The sequence below is a fragment of the Phalacrocorax carbo genome, chromosome 12 (assembly GCF_963921805.1).
Source record: "Phalacrocorax carbo chromosome 12, bPhaCar2.1, whole genome shotgun sequence".
NCBI lineage: Eukaryota > Metazoa > Chordata > Aves > Suliformes > Phalacrocoracidae > Phalacrocorax > Phalacrocorax carbo.
The window spans coordinates 11811076-11838307 of NC_087524.1; the positions used below are offsets into that span (position 1 = coordinate 11811076).

The 27232-nt window shown below is 43.7% G+C and overlaps 1 protein-coding gene and 1 long non-coding RNA gene across 3 annotated transcripts in view; one reads left to right on the forward strand and one right to left on the reverse strand.

The window, feature by feature from the left end:
- Positions 1-2830: 2830 nt before the first annotated feature.
- On the reverse strand, positions 2831-13031 carry SMNDC1 (survival motor neuron domain containing 1). Its single transcript, XM_064464124.1, has 6 exons — positions 12895-13031; positions 12109-12228; positions 8279-8421; positions 6177-6338; positions 4926-5079; positions 2831-4589 (listed from the first exon to the last, which is right to left on the reverse strand). Exons 2-6 carry the CDS (start codon positions 12226-12228, stop codon positions 4452-4454), a joined length of 717 nt encoding a protein of 238 aa, XP_064320194.1. The 5' UTR covers positions 12895-13031; the 3' UTR covers positions 2831-4451.
- A 94-nt stretch (positions 13032-13125) lies between these two features.
- Positions 13126-27232, forward strand: part of LOC135315506 (uncharacterized) — a 40615-nt gene continuing 26508 nt past the window's right edge. Inside the window, exons 1-3 of one of the 2 annotated variants that reach the window (XR_010374989.1) lie at positions 13126-13671; positions 24233-24360; positions 26510-26693. This is a non-coding gene — a long non-coding RNA (uncharacterized LOC135315506). The remainder of the gene's footprint in view (positions 13672-24232; positions 24361-26509; positions 26694-27232) is intronic. The other variant, XR_010374990.1, reaches the window with a different exon arrangement.

A 27232-nucleotide genomic window follows, 5' to 3' on the forward strand; every position in this document is an offset into this window, starting at 1 on the left:
AGGGACGCTACAGCAAAGTAGGATAAACCATCAAAGGAATTTAAAGCATTTTGTGGTGTTTTTAACTTTGTGGTTGCTAATCAGACCATACACAGAACTCGTTTGTAACTTGATTTGGGCTACCAGTGCTCTAGCTGGGGCTCAGTTCAGCGAAGGCTAGGAAATGCTTTGCATTTAACCCCTATACTTGTCTCAAAACAATGAATTGTTTTGGATCTCCTCCTGGAAGGCGTGATGGGGAAGTATAAAAGCTCCTTCCTCTCCTGGACTGGTGGGCAGCTGTACAAAATAGCGTTCATCACCTTAGGGAATACCAGGTTGAGCAGGTCTGCTAAAAATGTAAAGTTTAAAACTCAGCATCCCTTGAATTCCTCAGGGAGAGCTTCTCTTTGGACATACCATCACCTTTCAGGCTAGGTGACGGCAAGACATTTTTCTGCCAGCATCCATCGTGGGAAGGCTTTGCCCTTCAGTACAGACCAAGGAATCGCTGCACAGAGAGGCCAGCACAGAAGGGTAATTGCGTTACAAAAGGAAGCATCATGAGGGCTTCTGCCCAGCTGAGCCTTCAGCGCAACTCCAGAGGCTGTCAGTTAACAGGTCGCCTCCGTGGGGGGCGGGCATGGATGGTTACCGTAGTCCTGTTGCGAACTTCCCTCCTTATTTTGCAGTTGGTAAGCGAAGCTTGTTAGAGCTCAGATAGAGACTGCAAAAACTGCAGTGCAAAGAGCACCAGCTGCAAGGTCATGATACTTCTCTTGGGCCTGACTCAGGAACATTTTCCATAATCCCAGGCTTAGTGTAACTGCCGTGAGACACACGCGGGGTGGTTGTTTCACCAAATACCGCCACAGCACTGATTCAGGCATGTGGGAAAACACCACTGGGACGTACAGATGTCTGCTATCGGTTTTGCCTTCTGAATGTCTCCAGTGTGAAACCGCAGTCTTCTAAGTTAAAGTCCTTTCTTGTACTTACAAACCTCCGAGACCAGCAGCTACAGAAAAAAGTGAAACGGCGCTCTCACGCTGGCGTAAGGGAAAGCAAGGGAGGCGGGGACTGCCGTGACCGTGAAAATTTAAAGTTGCTACTTTTAAGGCTGTTCTAAATACATAAACCAACTGGTGCAGCCCCCATTTGTGAGTCAGGTTTGTGCTGGTTTAATTCCCCCACCAGAGTAAAACTTGCCCAAGATGGGGGCTGTACCAGAGACACCATTTCCTGGCGTAACTTAAGAGGAACCGTGTAGCCGTACTGGTCATCTTGCACAGTACCCTTAGCTAAAAGGAACAAATCTGTGTTATCCAACAAATACCTTTTCCATACTGTTCCAGCTTAGTGGTTTTGCACGCTTTACTGTCATACTTCACGTACTTTCCCTCTATCTGCTCTAGGGTAGGACTTGCATAGCACTGGGGTAGGGACTTTTATTTTGCTTGCTGAGAGGCCCAGAAGTCAAGGCAGAGCATGAGTTCTGAAAAATCAGGTTTCTTATTGTTTAGCGCAGCTAATAAAACTGGAAAATTAAAACAAAACCACTTTCAGCCACACATTTCACCTCACTTCAGTGTTTGTAAAATAAAGAACTTTTTGTTTGTTTGTTTTGGCAATTACCAGCATTGCTTAACTCATTACTAATTTTTTCCTACGTTAATTTCTCAAGACATGTTACTGAGGCAGTGTTCCAAAGCCAGACTACACACAGACCAGCCCCATCCTGCACAGGGCGAGACAGCATTAAAAATACCAAGTGCCAGGAGGCACGGCTGTGTGGCCAAGATGGCAGTTTTAGTGGTCGATTGACACAAGGTCTCCTCCCCGGCTCAGCGCACCCCAGCCGCAGCGGCACCACTGCCACTAACTAGCCCAGGCAAGGCATTTAAGGACAAACTGCAGCCGGTCCTTCCCGCGCCGTGTCTTTGCAATGCCCCACAGAAGCGTTACAGCTGGGTTTACTGGGCAGCCCAGAGTGTAAGAGGTGACTGATAAATACACTACTCAAAAGAAATGGTGCTTTTCCTACAGAAAGGAAACACTAGTTTTGGTATTTTTTTCTTGGGAAGGCTCAGCGAATACAAAGCAGCCCATGAGACCCCGAGTTCTAACTCGGGCTGGGCTGTCAGGTGCTCTAAGGGAGGCCCTCGCACCCATCACATTCTGGTGACCAGGGTACTAAGCTCTCTTCGGGCCTGGTGAATAAACAGTCCTGTGATAGGCCATTTATTGTATCCATTACATCAAAAGGTGAGCCAACCAAAGTGCCGTTAGTCAGGTATGGTTCTTTCTCCATAGTCTCTTTCTCCAAAGCCTTTGAAAAGTTTGGTGAGGTGGAGCTAAGGCAAGGCTCCCATGGCTTCCCGAGAGTGCCAGTTCTGCCTCCTTCAGCATTTCTGTTCTAACTTCCCTTTTCTGATCATTCTGCTCCTCTCAGATACCAAAAGTGACTCGGGATCTGTCACAGCCCCCTGCAACAGATGCAGGTGACCCTCCTCTGCAGCTCCCTCTCAGGGTCACAGCACTATCACCTATCTGATGGCACTGCTGGGACCCCTCCCTGTCAGGTGCAGTGCCCAGTACAAACTCCCTTTCTAAAGGGCAGCGGGGTCCTCCATCAGATTATCTTACAGTAAATTAAGGGGATTTCTATGCAAAAGAAAGCGCACCCTGCCTGCTGCCAGTGCAGATGAGGACTTAAGCAACATCTCCTTCACCTTGCAGCGTGTGTGAAGTACACTTCTGCGTGTGACCTTCCACCCAGCAGGGTCTGTACTTCCCCCTTTCCTGATCATTTTCTGCCCCCCAAGCACACTCCCACTTGGTCCAATATATATCCAGCAGATTTTAAACACTTTATTTAATAAAAGTTAAACATACAAAACTGAAATTAACACACTTTGTATTCATAAAAATCACCTTCTCCCATTATAGGGAGAACCTTTTTCTATGTACGGATTCTAAACTACCAGTTGTAGCGTTTAGCTTGAGTTGTGACTCAGGTAACTGATGGACATTTCCACCAATCAGTGCATCAACAATCGCTGACGTGACCTGATCTAGTTAACAAATTACAAAATGAGCTACATTAACATAATATACAGGGAAATAATGGTCAGGGTTAATGGACAAGAAACACCCTTTAATTATTTAACGGGGGAAACAGCTGATGTTCTCTTGTCCATTAACTCAGCCCTAGATTTTACAAAAATAATATCTACATTGTATACAGGGCTACCCATTAACTTCTTTAAACACGTCGGGGATTCAGAGATGGCACCTCTACAGTTGAGTGAGAGACAAGTAACAGAGGAAAGCAAATCACAGAAAATACAAGAAAGCAAGAGCTTCTACACGTGTTTCCTGAATAAAAACCAAAGGGGCTCAGCAGCACTGTGATACAGCTGAAGTTACAACGAACACTAGGGCCAGTCCATTATTTAAGGACAGAAACTTCAGACTGACCTTCACTCACTCACAACTAACTCAGCGGGACCGAGGCATGCCTACGCGCTGTGCTGCCGCTCCCGGCTGGCGGAGGAGGCCCGGACACCAGCCCTTGCGGTGCGTTCAGGTCTGTGACCGTACCATCAAACCCGCGAGACCTACAAGAGGGGAAAGCGCAACCGCTTATGTTCTCCAACTCCCCGATCCCTGGGGAGGGCCGGGGTGGGTATTGTTAAGTACAGTTCTCTAGCGTGGTTTTCAGGTTACATTTCAATAACCTTTCAATAGCCTCCCATTAAAGTCTGATGAGTATAAAAAAAAAAAAGAATCTCTCCTCTGCTTAACTTCTAGCGCAGGAAATTCAGGCTGGAATTAAAGTCAGATTTATTGTTTGTAGCACGTGAATCATCCTCAGTAATAAAGATCCTATCGGCCCTGTTGTGCCCTCATTTACAGCTGTACGCATGGATCTTCGGGGGGTTTGTAAGGGAGCCACTGAGAACTCCCTTAGCAATTCCGTGTGACGGACAGGCTGTGATGGAGCCCAGCTCTCTCTCCCAGAGCGGCAGCAGCTCTGTAACGCTGAGCCTGTCGCTGAGACACGCAGCTCTGAGTACAGAAACGAGGGAGGCTGTCACGGTGCCAGTTTTATACCACCACTTTTCTTAAGTAAAAAAAAAAAAACAAACCAAAACTTCACTACTAGTATGAATGGAAGATTCCAGAGATCCAAGCTGCAGATAACGACTGCTTTCAGAGTAACAGGTAACAGTAGTTCATGAAAGCATTTACCTGCAAAACGTATTTTAATGCACCTACAAAAAGTTTAATGATTAGGGGGGTCAAATCAATAGCTGGAGATTTAAGGCTCATATCAGCTGAAGCCAAAGTGATGGTGACAAAATGGACTACTCGCTGTGTGCCAACAAATAATTTACTTTTAGAAAAATATAATGATAAAAAGATAAGTGTAAAGCCCTGCAGAGATGAAGTTCCACCTTTTTCCCCTGTTACTGAGGCATCAAATGCCTGACATTGTATTTAGAGGTATCTTGATACTGCGTCATAGGTTTGTCTGCAATTCCACATGTTCCAACTCCAACCTTGCCAGTTACGCTCTCTGGGGAAGCAAAAATACTCCTCTTCACCTGCAAATGAAACAGAAAACACCATTTCTGAATAATTAGTAACTTACTCTTAAAAACAAGGTTCTAAGCTCCAGCAAACACCGCCTGGCAACTGACAGTGAGCCCAGCTCTCCAAGCAGGGTGCAAGCTCAGCCTCTGAAGGGCAGCGCTCCTCCCAAACCACCCAGTACAAAACCAGGCCTTTTAAGCGTACAAAATACCAAACCGCACACTCCAGAATCCCAGAGATTAACCCCTTTTAAATCCCTTTAAAAACCACTTCCTCCTCTCTCCCCAAAGCACTGCACAGAAATCTGTGCCCTGTTGTTATTCACATAGTGACAAAACCAAACAAACCTGGCCTTTTTTGTTTTTAGAATAGGCTCTGTTGTTAAACTGTTGCCACTTGACCTTCTGGTCCTCTCGTTCCTGTTCAAGTTCTTTAATTCTCTGAGCTTTTTTCAAAGCTTTCTTCTTTTTATACTCTCGTTGCTGGGCTATCATCTCTTTCCTAGAGAGAAGGAAAAAAAGACATTTTATGTTTGTGCCTTTTCCTGTAAGAAACTAAAACCCCTGTACGACAGACACGCACAACAGTTTTCTGTAAGTGACAGAAAACGAAGCTTGAAAATATCCTCCACTTCTAGAAAAAGAGAACCCAAGTCTTTCAATGCACAAGCATTACACTGCTTGGTTATATATTCGGGCATAAGAGCAACCACCACCACCACCTGATTAAGACCACACCAAACACAGCAACCCAAGGGACTGAGTGAAATTAATTTCTGAAAATGCACCTAATCGGCTCTTCTACATTTCAGAAACATCTAGGGTTTGGAAAATTTAAATAGCCCATTTGAGTGAAAACCCCAAACTTTTCTGGAGATCTGCAGGACTCTCGTGCTACCAGGTTTTGGACAGGAATGGAAGGAAATCAACAAAGGTAAGTTACTTTGGTAAAGATAAGGAAGTTCAAGGAGTCAATCTGTGCCGCAACACGGCACCCCTCAGAATGATCCCCTCCCTGAGGGATCGTCGCCTGTAACGAACTTGGAAATTGTACCACTTTTTTCTTCTTCCCCCAGAAGGTTTTCAGCCCTTAAAACCAGCACAGTGGGATACTGAGTGAAGCGCGTCTCCCCAGCGATGGGGTCACCGCAGCTATCCTAACACCGGGACAGGGCGGAAGCAGAAGTCCTTTGTGCTGGTAAGCACACTCTGCTGTGAGCCAGATCGCAGGTCTGGGTACAGCCTGCACGAGATCGAGGCTGAAGCTTGCAGGCTCCCTGCTGTCTATGAAAAGGTACCTTTTTTTTTTTTGGTCTACTGCTTACATACTCAATATCCTGAGATAGCATAATCTAAGTAAAACAAAGTCTATCGTGTTATCTTGCCAGGATACACAACACACACAGTACCAGCCACAACCACCTACCAAACATTACCTGCTAGATTGATTTAAGATCCCTTTTCAAGCAAATATGTGAAGATATTACAGATATGTAAGATTTCAAAAGAGAGATTCTATTTCCTTGACCAATTATTAGAGCTGGTGGAAAAAACAACAAAACAAAGCAGCTTTCAGCCTTCTGCCTGTGTATTACTTACTTGGACATGGGTTTGTTTCCACTGTCCTCTTTTGCTTTTCTTCCCTCTTCCACAGGCTTCAGGTTGAACAGAGGCGTAACTTCAGCATTGCCGTATCCAGCAAATGTGACCGCAGCTGTTCCATTCTCCTCATCTATTTCTTCAATCTCAGCTTCATAACACCTGTAAAGATATCATGGCTGTAAGCATGTGAGTAAAGCTTTAATACTCAGCCCTTCAACACCTACACTGTCAACCAGCTAATGGCATTAAGTAAAAAATTTGCAAATACCAGCCTTCATTCTCAGAGCCAATACACAATCAAACCAAGAGATTATTTTCTTAAGGACAAAGGGACACAAGTAGAGAGACTGGAATCTGCTGTATTTGACCTTTAGCATCAAGAAGCAATGGCCTCACAGTTATCAAAACTAATGATTACTGCTGGGGCCAATCTAGTCAGATATCTCGATGTGGTTCTAGTTCTGGCAGATCATGGGATTTTAAAAAAGAAAAAAAAAGCTCAACAAAATACTGCATTCACAGTTCAGCTTTCAGTGAATTTGCTACAGACTTTTGGAAAAAGTCAGCTCAAAAGAGCAAAGCTTTGGTTCCAATTTTCTCCATATGAAAGAATTACGAAAAATTACGAAATTACGAAAAACTGACGCTTTCAAAATATTCCCCCTTCAACATTTACAAAGTTAGAAGTTTTCTTGTTGATTTAAAACAGCAAATTTGAAATTTTAGCAGAAATCTGGTCATTTCATATTTATATGTATGAAACATTTTGGCGAACCAAGCTGAGCTCATAATGGGAAAGAGGGAGAAGGACAAGTGACATTTCCAAAAATATTTTTTAAAACTGAGTCTAAATTCATTAGACATCAGAGCAAAAGGATACATCTAAAGCAAACAGAGGAACAATATGAGATGTTTCATAGACAATATTCGAGTTAACAGTTACTAAATCAATTTCTTGTGCCATTTTAGTGGGCCATCATCATCTTGAATTGAGCTAGATGAAAATGCATCGAAACCCAAACTGCATGAGGTTAAAAATATTAATCTCTGGCTAGCTGGCTCTTCGAGAAACACTGCTCACTTAAGAAATGTAACAGAAGCAGAGGGTTAAAAAAAGCAATACAATTAAAGTCCAATAAGACCCGCTCCAGTGGACACACTGGCACATTCCTCCCCAGGCTCTGATCCTCTAACCCAGCCATCAGAGCAAGAATGACCCGATGGTAACCTAAGACAGTGAGATTCAATTTTTAAGTTCTTCCACAAAAGCTTTTTACCCATTAATGTGTGACAGGAAAAAAAACAACTCTTCACTTCTAGTTTGTTTCCTACCTAAGACATCAATAGCTACACCAGAATCTCTGTAATCACTACGCTGTTAACAGGGCCGCATTTGTTGAACAACAGAGCTTCTCTCTAAGTGGTAATGACTGTGATATTAGTCCTGCACAAAGAGTAATTTTTAAAAAAGCTGCAACAGTTATACATTTTGCAGTACAGAAAGTTATTTTAGAATGTTTATTTCAAATGCTATGAAGTCAGAATGAACCGCTTGGGTTCCCAGAACTTCACAGGCTAATGGAACGGAGACTAAATCCAAAAGGTTGTTTAATTCTCTACTTACATTATACAGCTAGTTATTTCATAGCCAAGAAACAGCATTTCCAATTAAAAATTAATCAATGAGTGACACAAACTGAGATACAGCAAGGATTTTTCTTGATAGCAATCAATTGCATATATATGAATGCAATGACAAGTTATCAATGATGCATCCTGGAACCTTTACAGAAGACTGCTCTCAGATCAATTCATGAAAGTCTGCCACTTATTACATCAGCAGATGGTAATTTACCAGAGCTACCCTACTTTTATAAGGTTAGCAACACATAGGGCATTTCTAGAGGATGACCCCGCATCTCTTTGCATTTCATCTAAAACACTGACCTTTATTAAAAGAGAGTACAAGAATTCCTAATATCATATTCTTTCCAAATTTCTTTTTGCTTTTAGTCACCCTCGGGGCAGCTCAAACTGAATGAAAGTCTCTTACCATTGAACTATTTCATGTAACTGTTAGAGAAGTTTTCTACACTTACTGTCCATCCTCACTCCATATCGCCATACACCTATCCCCAACCTTCCAAGAGTGACTGGGCAGAGCAGAAGCAGAACTGTCAGAACTCGCAAGAGTTTCCGAAGGTTGTGTTGAAAGGAGATCTTTGGTTAATTCTATGACTTCCTATAAAAGACAAAAAACACGCAAATAATTTTTCAAACTCTGTTACCATGCATATTTTTACCCCAAGCTTACTGGTTTGTTTTTTAAGTTACTGTATTAAATTCATAGCTGATGTAAAGTGGACTAAGTTTGGTGGGTCTTTTTTCATCATTTACATAAACTCACTCATTGCCAACCTAGATCAAAAGATGTATGGTTCTCACTGTATTGCTGTAAAGCTGCTCATGACCTCCTCAAAATTTCAAGTAGCAGCCTATTATTTTTATAGCATTTCTTTCTAGATGAATTGTTTATCCATCATCAGAAAGACACAGCTAGATGGTCTCAAGAAACAAACAAAAAGTCAACGGTGTGACTCTGTACACATGGCTGCATGTGATGTTGGTCACTGACCAAAAATCACAGGACATGTGGCAGAGCGAGCATGCAGCAGCACAGTGCTCCGAAGACAAAACGTGAAAGGACCTAATGCTTCCACTCTCTCTCCAGCTGGCAGTTTCTTTCCTCCCTTCCCATTTAGGACTGCCTGGCTACCTTACATATAGTAATCTATAAAACACAACAACTACAAGTGCAGCATTTCTAAGTGATTAAACATTTTCAGTTTACTCAAACGTGTGGATTGGCTGAGCTGAACTGAAGCACCCAGAGCCAGGGTGGAAGACAGCCTTCCAAGGCTGCCTCTCTGTAAAGCCCTCTCACTTATAGAAAGCAGTCGGGTGCATAATAAAGAAATTGATTTCCTTAAGTGATTTTATTGTGTTTTTTCTCTAAAGTTCCTGACCTTAAGATTTCAGGTCAGCCCTTCCCTTGCTAATTCAGCAGGACAAAAAGCAAAATAACAGATTTTTCCAGTTCCTTTAAATGGTATTCATTCACAGACAGGAGCATGCAAAAACCCCTCCCCAACTTCCTGTCAATATTATATTCTTATTCTGCCCAGTCAAGACCCCTGGTTTTCACTAGTGTTCAAAGTCAAGGAGCCAGCACCTAAAAGGCCATTTAAACTTTCCATATAAGGTGAAGCAACTCTGCAGTCCTTGAAGAAAAGTTCTTCAGTTCTTTGAGTATCTCAGCAAGAACCACTATCACCCTCCTAACTAACAGGAAACATTTCAATTAGGGGAGGGTTACAGATTAATAAAAAAAAGTTCAACTGAACTCTCCTCCCAGTTCCACATCCCAGTTCAGCTATGGGTGTACAAAGACCAGCTCAGGAAAAAGCGGTAAAGAAGCTGTTCTTCCTTCCTCAAGAACCTAAAGGATCTTAAGCAGTTCCCAAATAAGAAGTTAATACAATATACACTTAAAAGCATTTTTATCTGATAAACTATACAACTGGCATGAAAAGCCTAGCAGTTTGTTTCTGTTGCAGCTGTGTTAATGTCTGAGTTTCCAACACCTTCCTAACAAAAGATCTGCTCTCTGTTTTAGAGAAGCAGCTAGTTAATAAGTGCAACAGTAAGCACAGTCAGCAGCAGCTGTAAACACGGGAACATGCTCACAATTACTTCTACTACTTTAGTCTCCATTTTCTGTAATACTTCAGCTGAACCAGAACAGATTTTGATTATCAAGTTACCGAATTTGAGAGTGCTCCATAGAACATAAGCCTGATTTTCCCTCCCAAATGCAAAATCCCAAACTATTCCTCAACATGCAGACAGCTATATTCTGCAAATCCAAGAAGCATCGTGGTTTAAAACGGGTGTCTTATCTCAGCAGGTCAAATACTCACTTTCAGGTAGCTTGTGCCTGATGTATTGTATTTCAGCTACGTAGACTACCCGTAATACAAAACTGTTGACTTATTCTCACCACATTCATAGATGGTTTATTGTACAACTCCAGTGTGAATAGTTTCAGACGAGTCTACCAAGGATTCTTTGAATTTGATGAAGTCACTCACACACCAGGTTACAAACAGCAAACTTTTGGTAAAAACCTTCATCTGCTATCCACATATCATAGTGCTAAGCACACAAGACAGAAACCTTAATTTCATTGCAACCCATAAGATAGTTCTAAAGTCTTTAGTGGAACAACTCATTCAAAGAAAGTTCCTGAGCATGAGTTAGACTACCACAGCAGCTCACTATGGCCAAACGGGTTGAACATCGTGGCTTGCTGCCACTCTTCCCATGACACAAAGGCGTGACCCACAGAGAATACTAGTTAGGGTTGCCAAGATTCTTCCTGACCAACTGGTCTTTACAAAGCCAGGCAGAGATCTACACTCACATACAACACCCACAGATATCTCCAATTGCAGGAGATGACAGCTGCCATCAATTCTACTTGATAAAAAGGTAAGTTTGGTCCTTGGGTGCAGGGGTACTGCCCTGGAAGCGCTTCAGTGAAACACAAGGTGAAAAAGCAAAGTATTTACAAAAAAATATTGCATATTTATTTTGATCTTGTTACTCAGGAGTAAGCCAAGTATACAAAAAGCAGTAATGCATCACTATGATAGAAAATGTTTCAATTGCATTGTAACAATCTTTCTGAACTAATTTGAAAGCTATTGTACCTTGTTACCATCCTTCTGAACTAATTTGAAAGATACTTAGTTCTGACACCAAAGCATCAAACCCATTTTTACAACTGCTAGGTTGGCATATATTAAGTCTGCAAAACATTATGTCATTGTCAAGGTGGAACATATGGATAGCAAACCTTTTGGGGACGAAAGTGTAAAGATCTTCCCCATTCTGTGCAGAAAGCTTTTATAAAAAAGTTTGCAAGTTGTCCTTTCACATCAATGATCTCTGCATATCAAAGCCGAGGTCGTGTTGGTATCGGAAATATCATCCCATATGGGTTTTGCTGTGCATTTTAAAAATATAAAAATATACACATGCTTTTAACAGTGTACAACGAAGGACATTAAGATGATCTATAAAGTGCCTTGTGGGCACAAAGCCTTTGTAATTTCAAAGGAATTCTAAAGATCACTGATTTGAGGCACTACTCGTATTTTGGTTGAAGCATCATTTTTATTGCCGTTATTTCCAAACGGAACAGCGGCAACTGAATCACGCACTGGGTAGTTTTATAGATTTTTACATCTGATGGCTAAAGCAATCCACAACAGAAATGAAGCAGCATCTTGCACTCTCATGACAAATTTTAACAGCACTGCTGGGGTTTTTTATATGCCAATGTGTCTTTATACGCACAAGAATCTAAAAGATCACTTATCAACTTAGAATTTGGCTAGTGGTCTTCCCGTCACCAAATAATATCTAAGGATCAGAAACGGTTTTTAGCTCTTAAGAATGTGGTATGATCTCAGATGTTTAGAAAAATGCAGGTGGCAAGTGAAGAACACGATTCTTTTCCTTTCTTACATAAAAATCTTAAAACAATCAAGAAAAAAAAGAAAAAGAAATAGCAAAGGCAGCACTGGCATATCTTTCATCACTCTGGCTAAAGTTTTCAGCAGAACAGTTTGCTATATAAATTAGTCCATCTGTTTTACTGATCTATAAGACAGGTTTAAGACAGGTTTAAAACAGGCCAACTTTGGTTTTTTTCAACCCAGCCCTACCATAACTGCATCAAAGTATATTAAAAGAAAGTAATTAGCCCACCAAGTATATGTTTTTGTTGCAACGCAAATACTTAGGAAAGATGAAACACCAGCTAAAGACCCTAAGATAGCTACTCATACCCTCCAGTTCTCACCTGTAAGTCTTTCTTCAGTTTTAGTAAATCTTCATTTTCTGCATTCCCAGATAAGGCAGCCTCAACTTGCTGAAGTTGAGCTTTGTAGCTAGCTAACTGCTTAGCAAGGTCTTCTGACATCTGCAAGAAACATACACGCACAACACATCAAAACAGGCTTCCTGCGTTTTAGTCATGCCTTGTGGTGCAAGTGAAGCAAAATTGATAATCAACACTGATTATTATGTAAGGTATTACTAAAGTGTTAAAAATACAACTGAGTTTCAGTAACACACTGACTGACCGCAGACAGCCGCTCACCTCAGTTTGCGTACTGTTCAACTACTCCCGAGCAACTTCCAAGCAAGCGAGCTGCAGGAGGGCCCGCCCGCGCGCGGGGCGACGCCGCGGCTCAGGGCGGGCGGGCGGCGGGGTCCTCCGGCAGCGCCGGCATTACCCGCGCCTTCGGAGACCGCCGCGCAGGGCGGCTTGGCCCTCCGCCCGCCACAAGCCGCGGCCGTCGCGCCTGCGGAACCCTCGGCGGCAGTCGGGGCCCGGCCTCTCGCTGCCGGGAGCGCTGGGGCGGCCGGCGGCGAGCCCGGCCCGGGCCCGCCCGCGGCCGGCCGGGCTGAGGCGCGGCGGAAGAGCGCGGGGTGGGGGGGGTGGGGGGGGGGGGGAGCCGGCCCGCGCCGGCGGGCAGGCCCAGGCCTGAGCCGAGGCCTAGGCCCGGGCTCCCTCGCAGCAGGAGGGCCGGGGCGGCTAGGAGAGGCGCGGGGGGGGGGGCAGCGGGCAGCCGCCGACTCTCACCTCGGCGGGGTGCGGGGCCGGGGCCGGTGCTGGGGCCGGGGCCGAGCAGACGAGCGGGGGTGGCGCCGCTCCGGCTCCCTTCGGGCCGCCGCCGCTTCCGACTCCTTCGCCGCGGGCCGGGGCGAGGGGCGGGGCGAGGGCACAGCGCGCGCCGGCGCTCGCGAGAGCGCCCCGCCGGTCACGTGCTACCGGCGCGCGGGGCTGGGCGGCCGCGGGGTCACGTGACGGGGACGGAAGGAGGGCCTCTTCCCGGCGCGCGAGGCCGCGGGAGCGGCGCGGGGCCTGGGCCCGAGGCTGGGCCCTGCCGGGTCCCTCCTCCCCTCGCTCTGGTCTCGGCAGCAGCAAACCCAGTACTTTCTGGCTGCTTACGTGGTAATCAGAATCATGCAAAACTTAGTACCCAGCCGTTTAGAAGAGAGTAAGTTTCGATATTTGGCCCTAGGACAGGAGAGAGCGGGGGAGGAGGAACAGTGGCTCCTTCAAGCCTGTCACAGGAAGAAAAAAAATATTTCCTGGTGGAAATGCGGTAATCAATGTGTGCGTGAGCCGGTGAGCGAGGCGAATCAAGCAGGCGCCTGAAAAGGTTCTCGGTATTGGCAGAAGGATCAGTGTCTCCAGCAAGCGTCCTGCCCCCCGCGCCTGCCGGGCAGGCCTTCCCTGTAAGCCGGCCTCGCTTGGGCTCATCGGGTTACAACGTGTATCTGATTTGAAAGGAAAATAGCATGAAGTACGTGAAGCATAAAAACATTACAGCACCCGGTTGACTGAAAGCTAAAGGTACAATTACCTTTACGAGAGGCGTTTTTTTCTCTTGATCAGGGTAGTGCCTTTTCAGAAGCCATGTCAGCACGTGCTACCATTCAAGCACTTGCTGCTCTGAATAGGAAGGCAAGTCAGATCTTGAAACCACTGATATTTAACTCTGATATTGGAAATTCTCATTCCTTGCATCCATAAAACTGGATCTCTTTTCACCCAAAAATAGAGGTTTGGGTTTTTTCTGGTGTTTGACAGAAGAAGCTCTTTTATACTACACTGAGGAAAAACACAGTATAAGCAGGACTTATTCTTGCTATCTTACAGATCAGTTTTTAAGCAATATGTTGTACAGTTCATTAAATGGTTGGTGCTTGGACGGATATCTGCACGTTAGCACTATTTAAAACAATGTGCATCTGTTTGTCAAGATGTTCCTTCTGTGTTAGGAGATCGAAGCAAGTTCAGGTATGTTTCTGCTGTGTCTGAATGTTTCTGACTGCACCCAGTGCTTTCCCCTTACCCACGGGCAGCAGAGCAGCTACCAGAACTGTCTCCCTTCATAAACCCTTACCATGTATGAGCTATTTATACATTGTAGTGTGGTATTACAGTGTATTCATAGAACTGAGCATATTATTTACAGATCGTAAAGTTATACTGTGGTAATATTATTACAAAGTAATTGATACCATGTTACTGGAATATATGTGTCACGTTTTATCATACACGATACATAGGTTTTTAGTGTACCTTATTGTCAAATGAAGGCATGTAAATTTAAGACAATTCTGCATCACAAATGCTGTAGAACTTGTTTCTGTAACTTAGCAAGAAGAGGTAACTTGATCAGCTTTTATCTCAGCCAAACTCTGTTGCCGTTAGCATTGAGGCTTCCAGCTGTGATTCCTAGTGGGAAACTGAATGATGGCTGTGACTGTACTTGTGGAACAAGTAGGGAAAATTGGTGTAACTGCAGGTTTGTCGCCATGCTGGTGCTGTGAGGCCGCAGTTACTGTAGCAGTAGCGGTGATAGTCTGTAGTGAGTGGCACAGCTTGTTGGGAAGGTGAGGTTACTGGTAACCAGTATAGCTGGGCATGCCTTGGGGCTCATAAAGGGCCTGCCTGTCCTCAAGGCAAGCTAATTTACAGTTGGAAGAGGCACTGGCAAGTCCTGCAGCCATGCTTGGCTTGTCCAGGAGGTGGTACTGGTGCTGCACAACACGTCTGTTACCACCAGCCGTGTTTAACTAGGAACAGGAAACTTATGCTGTTCTAAGTCCACAGTAATGTCTCTGCTTTACAGTCTGCTGCATTATTTTTATAGTTGAAGCTAATGGTAACATATATCTGAAGTTATTTTTGAAGATAGCTGGGACCAATCAGTCTTTTGAAATGTGTATGAGTTAAATAGGTATGCTTAAATCAGCAATATTACATATTCCTTAACATTAAATCCTGAAGCAGCTAAGGGTCAGAGATCGGAGTGCACAGCAGCAACTAATGCTGTAAAGGCAATTGTATCCAAATGGTTTGATGTCCCTGTTTTTCAACTTTGCATGGGTGGGTTGTTGTGCTCAGCACACGGACCTAGTCACTAGCAAAAAATTGGCTTCTGCAAACAAAACAGTCTGTCCTCATGACAGAAACTGCAATCCAAATCTAGGCGAAAATGGAGGGGCACTGGATTTTTTTAGGCTTTTCTGGTAGACTGCCGGCCTGGCAGCCCTGTTAGTACAGCAGTATGTCAGGCTTGAAAGTCATTGGTATATTCTGGAGGTCATCTCCAGGCATGTAGAGGAAAAGGAGGTTATCAGAAGTAGTCAACATGGATTCACCAAGGGGAGATCATGCTTGACTGACCTGATAGCCTTCTGTGATGGCATGACTGGCTGGGTGGATGAAGTTAGAGCAGTGGATGTTGTTTACCTCAACTTCAGCAAGGCTTTTGACACTGTCCCATGACATCCTCATAGGTAAGCTTAGGAAGTGTGGGTTAGATGAGAGGACGGTGAGGTGAATTGAGAACTGGCTGAATGGCAGAGCTCAGAGGGTTGTGATCAACGGGGCAGAGTCTGGTGGGAGGCCTGTCACTAGCGGTGTTCCCCAGGGGTCTGTGCTGGGTCCAGTCCTGTTCAACAGTCATCAATGACCTGGACAAAGGGACAAAGCCTAACCTCAGCAAGTGCTGATGATACCCAGCTGGGAGGAGCGGCTGATACACCAGAAGGCTGTGCTGCCATCCAGCGAGAGCTGGGCAGGCTGGAGAGCTGGGCCCAGGGGAACCTCATGAAATTCAACAAAAGCAAGTGCAAGGTCCTGCCCCTGGGGAGGAACAACCCCATGCACTGGTACAGGTTGGGGGTTGACTTGGTGGAAGGTGGCTCTGCTGAGAAGGACCTGGGAGTGCTGGTGGGCAGCAAGCTGACCCTGAGCCAGCACCATACCCTTGTGGCCAAGAAGGCCAATGGTTTCCTGGGGTGCATAAAAAGGAGTGTGGCCAGCAGGTCGAGGGAGGTTATTGTCCCCCTCTCCTCCACCCTAGTGAGGCCACATCTGGAGTACTGCATCCAGTTCTGGGCCCCCCAGTTCAAGAAAGACAGGGAACTACTGGAGAGAGTCCAGCACAGAACTACGAAGATGATCAGGGATGGGACTGGAGTGTCTTTTTTGCAAGGAAGGGCTGAGAGACCTGGGTTTATTCAGCCTGGAGAAGAGAAGATTGAGGGGGGATCTTATCAATGCTTATAAATATCTGAAGTGGGTGTCAGGAGGATGGGGCCAGACTCTTTTTCAGTGGTGCCCAACAACAGGACAGTGGGCACAAGTTGGAACACAGGAAGTTCCACCTGAATACGAGGAAAACCTTTCCTGTGTGGGTGCCAGAGCAGCGGCACAGGCTGCCCAGAGAGGCTGTGGAGTCCCTCCCCTGGAGACATTCAAACCCCACCTGGACGCGGTCCTGTGCCCCTGCTCTGGGTGTGCCTGCTCAAGCAGGGGGTTGGATGGGATGATCTCCAGAGGTCCTTCCAACCCCTGCCATTCTGTGATTCTGTGATTCATTTGGATCAAACCATCAATAAAATATTGTATTAATACTTCAATTTTGAGGGCTGTTTTCCTGAAGATGTGGGGTTTTTTTTCTTTCAGTTGACCTGTGCCTCTAAGCAAAATTGCCCTTTTCTTTATTACCATTTGTCACCATAGGCAGAGCTGTCAGCTTCGTCCATAGATGCAATAACATGCTATTTCTCATTATGAGGCATTTTTTTGTTGTTCCTCCTGCAAAATTTGTGTCTGTAGGCTGAAGTTTTTTTCTGCACTGGCTGTTTGCTCTGGCTGAACTTTGGAAGGCTTCAGCAGTTTGACACTTATAAAATCAAGTTATAGAAGGAAACGCTGATTGGCCAGGCACGTGATTAAAATATACAGCTATTCTGTTGAGAGATTCAAGTGCCTCTTTATTTGAAAGCACAAGCTTGAAACTTCATGGGGAAATTCTGCTTGTTTTAAGGCTTTACTTTTTGCTGTTCTACCTTCCCGATATTTGGCCTAATAATAAGGTTTTTTTGAAATACCTGTTTACAGAGAAGTTTGTGTGGAAGTGAAGTCAGTTAGGTGAGCATGTGCACATTTCCAAACATAATTTAACTCCCTACAACCGTGGTAGCCAACACTGTGGTGTTGAGCAAAGACACTGAGAGTTCAAACATGTTGATTGCTCTGAATGATTGCAGCAATTATGCCCCATCAGTGAAAAAGCCTCGATGACTAAAACTGAGGAGGAAAAGTGAATCAGAACTGGATAAGGAATGAGAGCCAGGGAGGGGCTGCGTGGAGATAAGGAGAAAACTGGGAAGAACAGACCAGAAAGCTTGTGTCCATTAGGACGTCATCCACTTCAGAATGGTCTGAGGCTCTTGGATTTCCATTCCCAGGCACCTGATGGCTTGTGAGAGCTGACAAAATGCCAGCTTATGTGGGAAATGACAACCTGCCAGTGTGATCATTTACTTTACTGGCACAAGCAGCGAGTCCATTTGATGGGTCATAATCAGGCCTGCACAACATGCAGGCTGTCAGATGGTGGTGTCAGCTTAATGTGAGTCTTCGGTTGGGAGTAATATGCCAAGTCAAGGTGTGACTTCTTTCTCTGCAGCGTTCTGCCATCTGTGTCAGGGAGCATGTCAGTTCTAGAGGCCTGGGGACTTCAGAAGAAGGCAGCTGGAGATGCTGGTTCTTCTTCTCAGGGTGCCAGGAAGTCTATTGCTGAGTTTCCTTATGTCCAGAAGGGCCTTGAATGGCAGGGGAGTTGAGGAGATGAGGGGAGTTTGGAAAGTAGGGAGCAAGGGCCATTGCAGCGGGCAGAGGAGCCTGGGAGGATTAGGAGAGGAGCTTGAAGGAGCGAGCCAGCAGCGTGGGAGGTTTGGGAAGCAGGAACTCGAGGTTAATATGGGAACAGCGTAGGGGTATTCCGTGTTTGTGTGTGGGGAGGGACTTGGGAAGTAAGGAACAAGGCAGACTGCTATGATGGATTGTGGCGTTGCTATGGGGGAGAGGAGACCTAAGTCCTGTGGAAGTGAGGGTAGACAGAGGAAGGGTATTGTACATGTAAGGAGAGGAGGACTTGTAATGAGGACATGAAAGGAGAAGGAAGGGGATATTAGGTGCAGCTGACAGCAGTGATGACTATGTGCCTTTTCCCCAGTGGAGGGTTTCTGCCAGCCGCATGCCACGGACTGGCTGGGCTTTGCGGCAGCTGGTTAACAGCCACCCACAAAGAGCTGGCTGGCCGCTCTGCGCTGGTGAGCCACTCTGCTGTGTCCTGCAGCTGCAGCTCCGTGCTGGCCATCAGTCTTTGGTGGTCCACCCACACAGGAGCTGCACGCTCCTGCTCTAAGCACTCTGTTCAGAACACGATTTACAGTAATCAATGATGTGTAGTTAAAAATAGGCTGCTGTATGTAGGTCCTGTATTGCTGCTTGCTGAATTTTAAAGGAAAGTGAGGTGAAAAAAGAGGTGAAAAAAGGAAGGGCTACTGAATACCACTATAAAGATCTGGATTTACTCTTCTGTGTAGGAGTATCTACATAGTGTGAGTGAGGTATACCCATGTACGGGGAAAAAAGAAAACTCAGAGTGTAAACTTAGAACTAATTGCCTCAAGGGAATTGCCATTGAAAACTGACCAAAGCAGCTCTGATTCAGCTGGAGGTAATTTTGCTGCCACTGGGGCACAGTTAGATTGCTTTTAGGAACTGTCATACATTCCTAGGTTTTAAAAATCACAACATCTTGGCTTGGGAGAGCTACCACTCCTGATCAGTGTTACTTAGGCCATATGAGTAGTTTTTTTGGGGTCGTGAAAAATAGAAAAAAGCAATTTGAGATAGTGGTACTTATTTATAAAGAGGGTTCTGATTATTTGCTGCCTCTCCTGAAGTTAAGAAGATCAGAACCCTAACTAGTCACTTAATCACCTTCAGACCTCTGTATCTCTGTTTCTCTGTCCTCCCTTAGAACAGGGGATAATAAAGCCATCTTATGTTGTGGAAATGAATACTTTAAAAATGCTACGACATAGAGCTAATGAATATCAGCTGAAAGCCAGTAAGAAAAGGAAGAATTCTCTCTTTAAAATAGATCTTGAGGAGTCCATGGTGAGTTCTGCTGACATAGAACCAGATTGTGAATGTCTGGCATCAGAGCAGTATCAAGGACTATTGAAGTCTGACTTTATCATGTCGTGTTCTGCTTCCATCCTGTGAACCTAGAAGTTGCCCACAGTTAACATTTTTAATGCTGAACTATGATAAGGTTATTTTCCCTAACTACACTGTACATGAACCTTTAAAACATTAACTGTGCTATAGTAGCCACAGAAGTCACATGCATCTCTTTACCAATGTAAAAAACTTGTACAATTTGCATAAGATGCAAAATATGCGCATCGCTGCTCCAAACTTTTACATCCTTCATTTTACTAACAGACTTTCAGACTCATTTTCCTAAAGTGACAGAATTTCTGGAGTATGCACATAGCGGTGAGAGATGGCAACCACCCATCCTGTTGCGTGAATGAACTTGTTAAATGTTCACTTCTACATCATGTTAGTCACTACTTGAGCAGCGAGACTCCTTTCATGTGGTTTAGCATCCTGTTCCTGGTAATCGGTGTTGTCTCACGTCCTACAGCTGATTGAATGCTTAGGGAAACTGAAAGTCCTCTACAGATGTTTCCTCTGAAAATGAAACTGAAATGTCTCTTACAGTAGTTGTCTTGCATGTCATTGCAGCTGTCTCCAGATGAAGTCGGGTTGGATCCTTGGCCCGCAAATGGTGCTTTGCAGCGGCTACTAATAAAAGGAGAGTCTATCACATGGGCCGTTAAGAACTCTCCTTACCAACATTTCTATTTATATGTCACTTGAAGGGAAAAAAAATGTGGAGCTACTGGTTGATATTTCTTTAAATGCTAAATTTCATATTAAAATATTGTGGTATATATCTTAATGTGATGCGGAAAGCAAGATGACAGTTTACCAAGAGTGTGCTAAGATACAGATTTGGAAGCCTAACTACATGATTCTTGTTCACACAGAGGTATCCACACCATGTTTGGGCTCTGGGATAATTTTTACTCCTGTGTATTGGCTAAAAACCTATGGGAGGTTTTTGGTTGGTTGGGTTTTTAAAGTTTTCTTTCAAGTTTTTTAGCAATTTCATCTTACTCTTCTTCAGTGCAGTGCTATCTACATCCTTGACTTACAAAGGAGAAAAGGTATAGTTGATACATTGCACTGTTTCAGGCACTGGAATTTTTTCCATGAGGATTTTGATTCCCCATGCTATGCTTCCTTTGTGAGAAGGTTTCAGTTCTTCAGTGTAGTTATAGATCCAAAGTCTTTCCAAAGCTTTAGAGCTGCAGGAGCATTTAGAACTTAGCTTGGTACTTCGTTGACTCAGGGATAGGTGAAGGATTCTGATCAGGTCCCCTGAAATTATGGAGATGTTTGTCCTCATCTTGGTCAAACCTATTCACATAATTTGGTGAGAGGGTAAAATATGTTGCTGAATGGCATCCAACCCTGTACTGTTACCATCGGAGAGAGCTTAAAACAAAAACCAACCAATGTCAGTGGGAACAAGATGATGTTTATTGTCAGCAACCATTATAACGGGTATTATTTGATACTATTGCGGTATCTTTTGAATTAGGCAACCAAGCCTATAATCACACTAATTATTGCAATGCATGCTACTTTTCTCTGAGTTTTCAGTCTCATGCCAGGTCAGTCATGTGCTGAACGTCTCCAGGAGAGGTGCAGGCAAGAGCATGTGCAGACAAAGAGCATGTTCTTCCTGTGTTCGGCAGGAGGATTTGGTGTGTAGTTTTTAACTGAATATGGGAAGGCATGGTGCTTTACAGCATAAGTAAGGATGGACAGCTAATCAGCTAAAGTGCAGCTGAGGGCTGAGTCTTCTGAGTTTGAAGACTTGGTGGGCTTTTATGTTTGATTTTTTTCAAGCATCAGTCTCAGAATCTCCTTGGGATTTGCTGGTCAGGCTAAATATGGATCCAAACTGCTGCAAGCAGTGCTGATCCATAGATTTTATCCAGAGCCACAAAGCAGCTGTCTTGTGCGTCTTTTTCCTTTTCCATCCTCCCTCCCACACCTGATGAAACTATTTAGCTTTGAAATGTTGGAAGGCCACATACCTGAAGCAGTAGTCGGCTTGTTTAAACATCATCTTCTGGTATAAGTTTTGTAGATCCAGATATGACTAATAAGGAAGTCTCTTCATTCAGTGTTTGTGGATGACCAATTTGTATTAGTATGAGAAACAAAGCTGGTATGAGGAGGTCCTGTCACTGAGAGAGCAGTTCAGTCCCCAGAGTCATGACAAAGATATCTTAAGCCACAGGGATAAAACATGGTAGCAAAAATCAGACATAGGGGTTTTACCTTCTGCCTTTTTTTGGAGACATTTCCAAGCAGGCTTATTTCAGTAACACTCATGCTGTTAATATATCTAGATTTAGGGCATTCATTTGGGCTCTCCACCTCCCTTTTTTCGTAACAGAACGAAGACAGTAACTGCCTGGTAAATCAGAATAGTGAGCGTAGGAAATACCATTTGCATATCTGTCAATGAGTTTTCATAGTACATTTCTCCTTTTTTTAGTGACTTTGGGGATTTGAATATATATTGCAGCAGTGGAGAAGGTAGTGAGTTTTGTGTAGAATTGTTTTTCTTCCAGAGATGGCGTTTCCTTTGGAGCTAGAGAGCAAGCACAACATAGCACAATTATCATATCAAATTATTCCACATCCAAAAATCATATAGATAACATTAATGGGTCTAAAGGCAGTACTGTCTAAAGGTAGCTCTGATGTCCATAGGCAGGCCTGTTCTGCACCACAGGCTTCTTTACAGTAGAGTTGCTGTGTGCACAGAGAGTAGTTTGCTCCACACTCTCCTCCCAGGATCACTGCTGAAGTCGGAAGAGCGGGATATTTGCACATGACAAATGCTTTTAGTGGCACCTTCAATTAAGTCAGTAGATCTTTCCTAATTCCATTTCCCACTGCACTAAGAACTCCCTACCAGTAGATGATGATGCTTTTCAATCCATGAAAAGGTCTTAAAAAAATTTAGTCTGGATAATATGTAAAACCAGTAACAGAATCAGGGTTCAATAAAATACAGACATGGTTTCAGACTAATGTAAAACAAGGCCAAATTAGGCTGTGATATAATTTTAAGTCTAACCTTGAGGGAGCTGTTGTCAGGAACTGTGGTGCAGAGTGGTTGAAAAATTAGATCAGCTATGTTAATCCGTTTGGGGTTTTAGTGAAACCTCTTGGGAAATAATCTTTCCAGATTTCTTTGGAGCATCAGTATAGATCTGAGCAGGGAAACACTATTGTTTTTGAAACTTTAAAACACAGGATAATTATCTCTGGACTAGTGCTATCATCCTATTTAGTACAGAGTGTTCAGTAGATATTGATTCACTTCTCTTTTGGAGCTAGTCAAGCTTTCGGATAGTAAATTCACATTTACATGATATTAAAGGACTCCGTGTGTCTAATAAGACCAGTTAAGAACCTTCTACAGCAATTTGTTGATTGGAGAAATTGTTGAAATTGAGGAGGAAAATTTTGTCATAAGTAGATGTCAGTATCCTTAGCACAGAAACAGGAAGAGAGGAAGGAGAACACAGAATAATAGAAGGAAGGAAATTGGGGTGGTTTAACCTACAGATGAGAGTTAACGGTTTGGGTCCTGCAGCAGGAAGAAATACAAAATTGAGTCAATGTATAGCACATACCACATGGACATGCTAAACTGAATAAAATGCATGTTCACCTCACAAGAAACAGAATAGTCTTGTGGAGCTGTTTGTTTTCATTAGGCAAATTGGTCGCTGTATTTTTCTTCAAAGCTGTAAACAATGTGAGAGAGCATAGAGCAGCTAAGTGCCATCATTTAGACTTCACTGCCTGCTTCACTGTGATTTGCTTTTGTGTAAAAATTTATTTAACAGAGCTTTTAAGTTTATTTAGGGTCTGTTCCTGTAATAACATGCTCTTTAAGTGCAGTTTACATATTTTTTATTTACAATTTTCTCTTTTCAAATTTTTTTCCATTAAGATAGGCTTCCATTTGAGGTAACTTCAAGTGTGTCTCTAGTTCACTTGGTTGGGGACAAGTCTCTGAGATGTCCCTTGGGCAGAAAGTGAACTGCCTGTTGAGAAAGCAGCATCGCTCACACAGGTAGTGTCAGGATGTGGGCACCAGTGTGAGAGACGCTCTCCATGTCTAAATAGTGCCATGTTTGCGGTTTGTGTAAAAGCTGGATGTAAGGTGCAGAAAAGCTGGGTACACGTTTAAGCATTTAGGAATCCTATGTTTCTGGTTTCATACTGTTGCTCACATGGTCAGGTCTGATCTTCCTTTTGCTTCGTGCAAGCCTCTCAAAGCAGAGGACACGCAGCTAACTCGTGCACCCACTGGTGTTCGGACTTTACTCAAGCTCGTTAGGAAAGGTAACTGAGATAAGGTGCCCGGTGTTTGCTTAATGATCCAATGCAGGCAGTTATTGCCGCCTCTCATGGAAGAGCCGGGCTTCGCTAGGTCAGATCTTCCAGGCAGAGGGTTTTTAAGGTTTACATGGACGGGGCGACTTAAACCCTGGAGGCCTGAGGTATTGATAGGGTGGTTCTTTTTTTCTGCCGGTGATTTGCAGTTTAACCCTGAGCAAAGTTACCTATCTTTTGTCCTTGCTCCCCATCTGCAGAGTGGGAATACCACAGGGTAGAAACCAACAGGCACAGAAACGCTGCCCAACACTCAGACTTCTCCGCTGGAACATTAATAAAAGGAGGGTGCTTGGTCGCTCATCTAAGTCATGTAGTTACACATTGCCACTTAAAATAGCTCAAGTCAGCATGACGCATGCTCTGGTCTGTTGTGGCCCACATAACGTATGTTGATGTACAAGCTGTGAGCCCTCTGTTCCTCTTCCCTAACACGGCCGGCAGGCATCACCTTCCTTCTTGTGTTCTGTCGCAGTCTGACCCTCATGTTCGAACGCTGCAGGCGGAGTGTGTGGTGGCGAGAAGGAGATGACAGAGCCAGGAGCTTCTGAAACACAGAACTTCAGAGAGTTTCAGCTTACGGAAGAAATTAATATACATCAGGTAAATCTGCGGATGTCAAGGAAACCTTGGGACATTTCTACAGCCGTGAGTAATCCTGTGCACGCTGTGACTCAGCCAGTGAAGCATTTACCAGGAAAGGTCCCAGAGCACTCAGTTATAAACCAATAAATAAAAACATCTTGTTTTCTGTAACAAACAGAAGCACTGAATCTAATTTTGTCGCCTGTTCCTTACCCCTCAAAAATAAGCCACCCAAATGTTTATAGCCATGCAAGAGAGAGAATATCATTTACAGTAAACATGCCCTTTGCCTTAAATTCACACGTGTTTGCCTCCTGATTCTTGCTCCATTTCCAGATTCAAAATCTTAAAACTCTGGAACCTGATTGACTCCAAATTATTTTTTTAAAATGTGCTTTTGGTCTGCTTTGTGGTTTATGAGCTGCATGATGATGAAACCAGATATAATTCATCAGGTTTATACCATTGGTAAGCTGTGCATGTTGGCTGAGGGTAGTTAGAAAAGACTGCAAGACACACAGGTTTTTTTGATGGACTTGGTAACAGAACTTAAAATAAGTACATTATTCATAGTTTGGTTACCCCATAATAACAAAAAAAAAAAAAAAGCAAAAAAAACCACCCACAAAATTCTAGGCCAAATCCAAACTTGACATTTGATTTGTTCTAAAACATGAACCAAGGCATGCAGATCCTACTGCGAATTTCTGCAAGGCTGTTAGGTTTATTATGCTTTCCCATATCTTATTTTTCAGTTTTAAGTGGTCATTGAAAATAACATTTTAAAGACAACAAAAAACATGGTTTCAAGGTATTTTTGTTAGCTTTTCAACTGAGTCAACCCCTAAAATAACAAATGCAAATTTTCTTTCTCTGTCCTTTCAGGACAGGTTGCGGCATTTACTGCAAATTACTGTTTAAGGCTGCATCTTCTACTTTGGGGTTGTTTTGTGGTTTACAAACTGCACCTGCCCCAAGATCTTTGTGCACAAAATGTAGCAACCTCTGTTCCAGATGAATGTACGGGGAGTATTGCTGTCGGTGCAGGGGCTCTGATCTAAATGAGGATGCTTTTTTACAGCTCTTAAACCACCTCTCATGTCAACTGATGCTGCCAAAACTGGTTTTGTATATTACTGTGTTTCCTGCTTGCGTCCAGCACCTTTTCTTCATATTCATCCTTTCATGACAAACTTTTCTTCTTTAAATACAGTCAGTGTCTTCAGAAATTGAGCATGTCCAACATTTTAGCCTATGTGTTTTGTTCCCTATCCTGTGACTGGCTTCGAGGAGTCTATTTAAGAGAAATTTAAAACCAAATATGGCCCAAATGTCCCATTTTCTTGCTGTTTTAAATCAGGAATAGACAAACACCAGCTGAGTTTGGAGGTTTTGTTTGGCTTTTGATGGCTGCTTTAAAAACAGTATTTCATGTATTCTGTATTCTTCCTGGTTCTTTAGTAATGGGTAGTGTGGATGGATAGAAATAACTTCATTTTATACGGTGATAAAATTGGTTGCTGTGAAAATGTAATTACTTGAAGATGTCTTCTCACTTTCGTTGGAGACACTGAATTAAGCTATCGGGCAGAGTGTGATTAGTTGATCCTGGAAAACGAAATGCCTCAGGGTGTCTGTTCATTATTTAGAACATTTATCCGTCAGTCATCTGGATGGTTCCAGCTGGAATACATAGTAGGTAAAATTTTATAGTGGGAGCCTTTTGCTAAACCTGAAACAGGCAGGCAAATCCCAGCCTGCATCGTAGTGGACAGGAATGTGTGTGTAAAAACTGCATCAGTTTTGACAGACCACCTTATGGGCAACAATAGTTCAGGGGCCAAAGTGCTGGCAGACTGAGTTATACCAAGGCTGTTCCTACGCAGTGCACGGGTATAATACACCTCTCTGGGTTTCCTTATAATGCCCAGTCTGAAATCAGCCTAGTTCTGTCCAGCAAAACTACGCAGGTTCTTAGCTGAGAAGATGCAGACTTGTTCTTGGTATAGATTTGTGTTGTCAGTCCCCTGGCGAATTACAAATACACCTGCAAATATGTTTTAAAGATGCTGAAATATCTCACTGCATAAAGTTGATGCCTATTCAGTCAATTTAGCACGTTACAAAGCCAACAAAATATAATTGCAGGGTCTTTCTTCTTTTTGAGGTGTTCCTGCCAAGGAGCCTATTGGGTGGGTTTTGGAGGACAGTACTTTGACACCTCAGGGTCCTGTCTGGAGTCTGCCAGTCATGCAGGCGCCTCGCTTGTCGGTTCTTCTCCCCTCACCCCTCAAGAGCAGTTGCTGTATTCACAGCTGTCCACTTTTCGCCAATGGTTTGTTAAAAGACAGGTAAGCTGGCAGATTTGGCTCAAAGTAAAATTCCTTTGGATGGTGAAGAGCTTAGCAGATACTTGAAAATTAACACTTTTATTAGCATAAGAGGAAGAAAATTCCCTGGTTTTGCCTTTAGAACATCATGTCATTCTTGCTGTTTGCTGTTTGAATGGTGTGTCATATGCGAATGGCATCTGCCAAATACCAAGCACGCATTTGAGTTATTTGTGTCGTCATTCTCTATGGAATAAATGGAAGGGGCTTGAGTGAGAGCATACAAGGCAGTCTCCATATAGCAGCCTGTCACTTTGCAAAGCAGCTGTGAATTTAATGGGAGTATAAATGAAAAGTGGCTGATAATTAGGCTGCTGGGTGTTTTAGCATTATTATTGTTAATTTCTAAAAATCAGTCAGGTAATCAAGAGTGTGCTATTGCGAAGCATATATTTTTGTTTTCTAATATCCTAAGCAGAGTTCCACCGGGGTGACATGATAAGCTACAGCTCCTGGTAAGAATTTGGAATTGGAAGGGACTCAAGGGTCCCACTGAGCCA

Coding starts and splice junctions, on each gene's coding strand:
- SMNDC1 (XM_064464124.1), bottom strand. CDS start 12,228: ATGTCAGAAGACCTTGCTAAGCAGTTAGCTAGCTACAAAGCTCAACTT. Junction 5,080..6,176: donor GGAAACAAACCCATGTCCAA/GTAAGTAATACA, acceptor CCTTCTCTCTAG/GAAAGAGATGATAGCCCAGC. Junction 4,590..4,925: donor CTAAAAACAAAAAAGGCCAG/GTTTGTTTGGTT, acceptor TTTCATTTGCAG/GTGAAGAGGAGTATTTTTGC.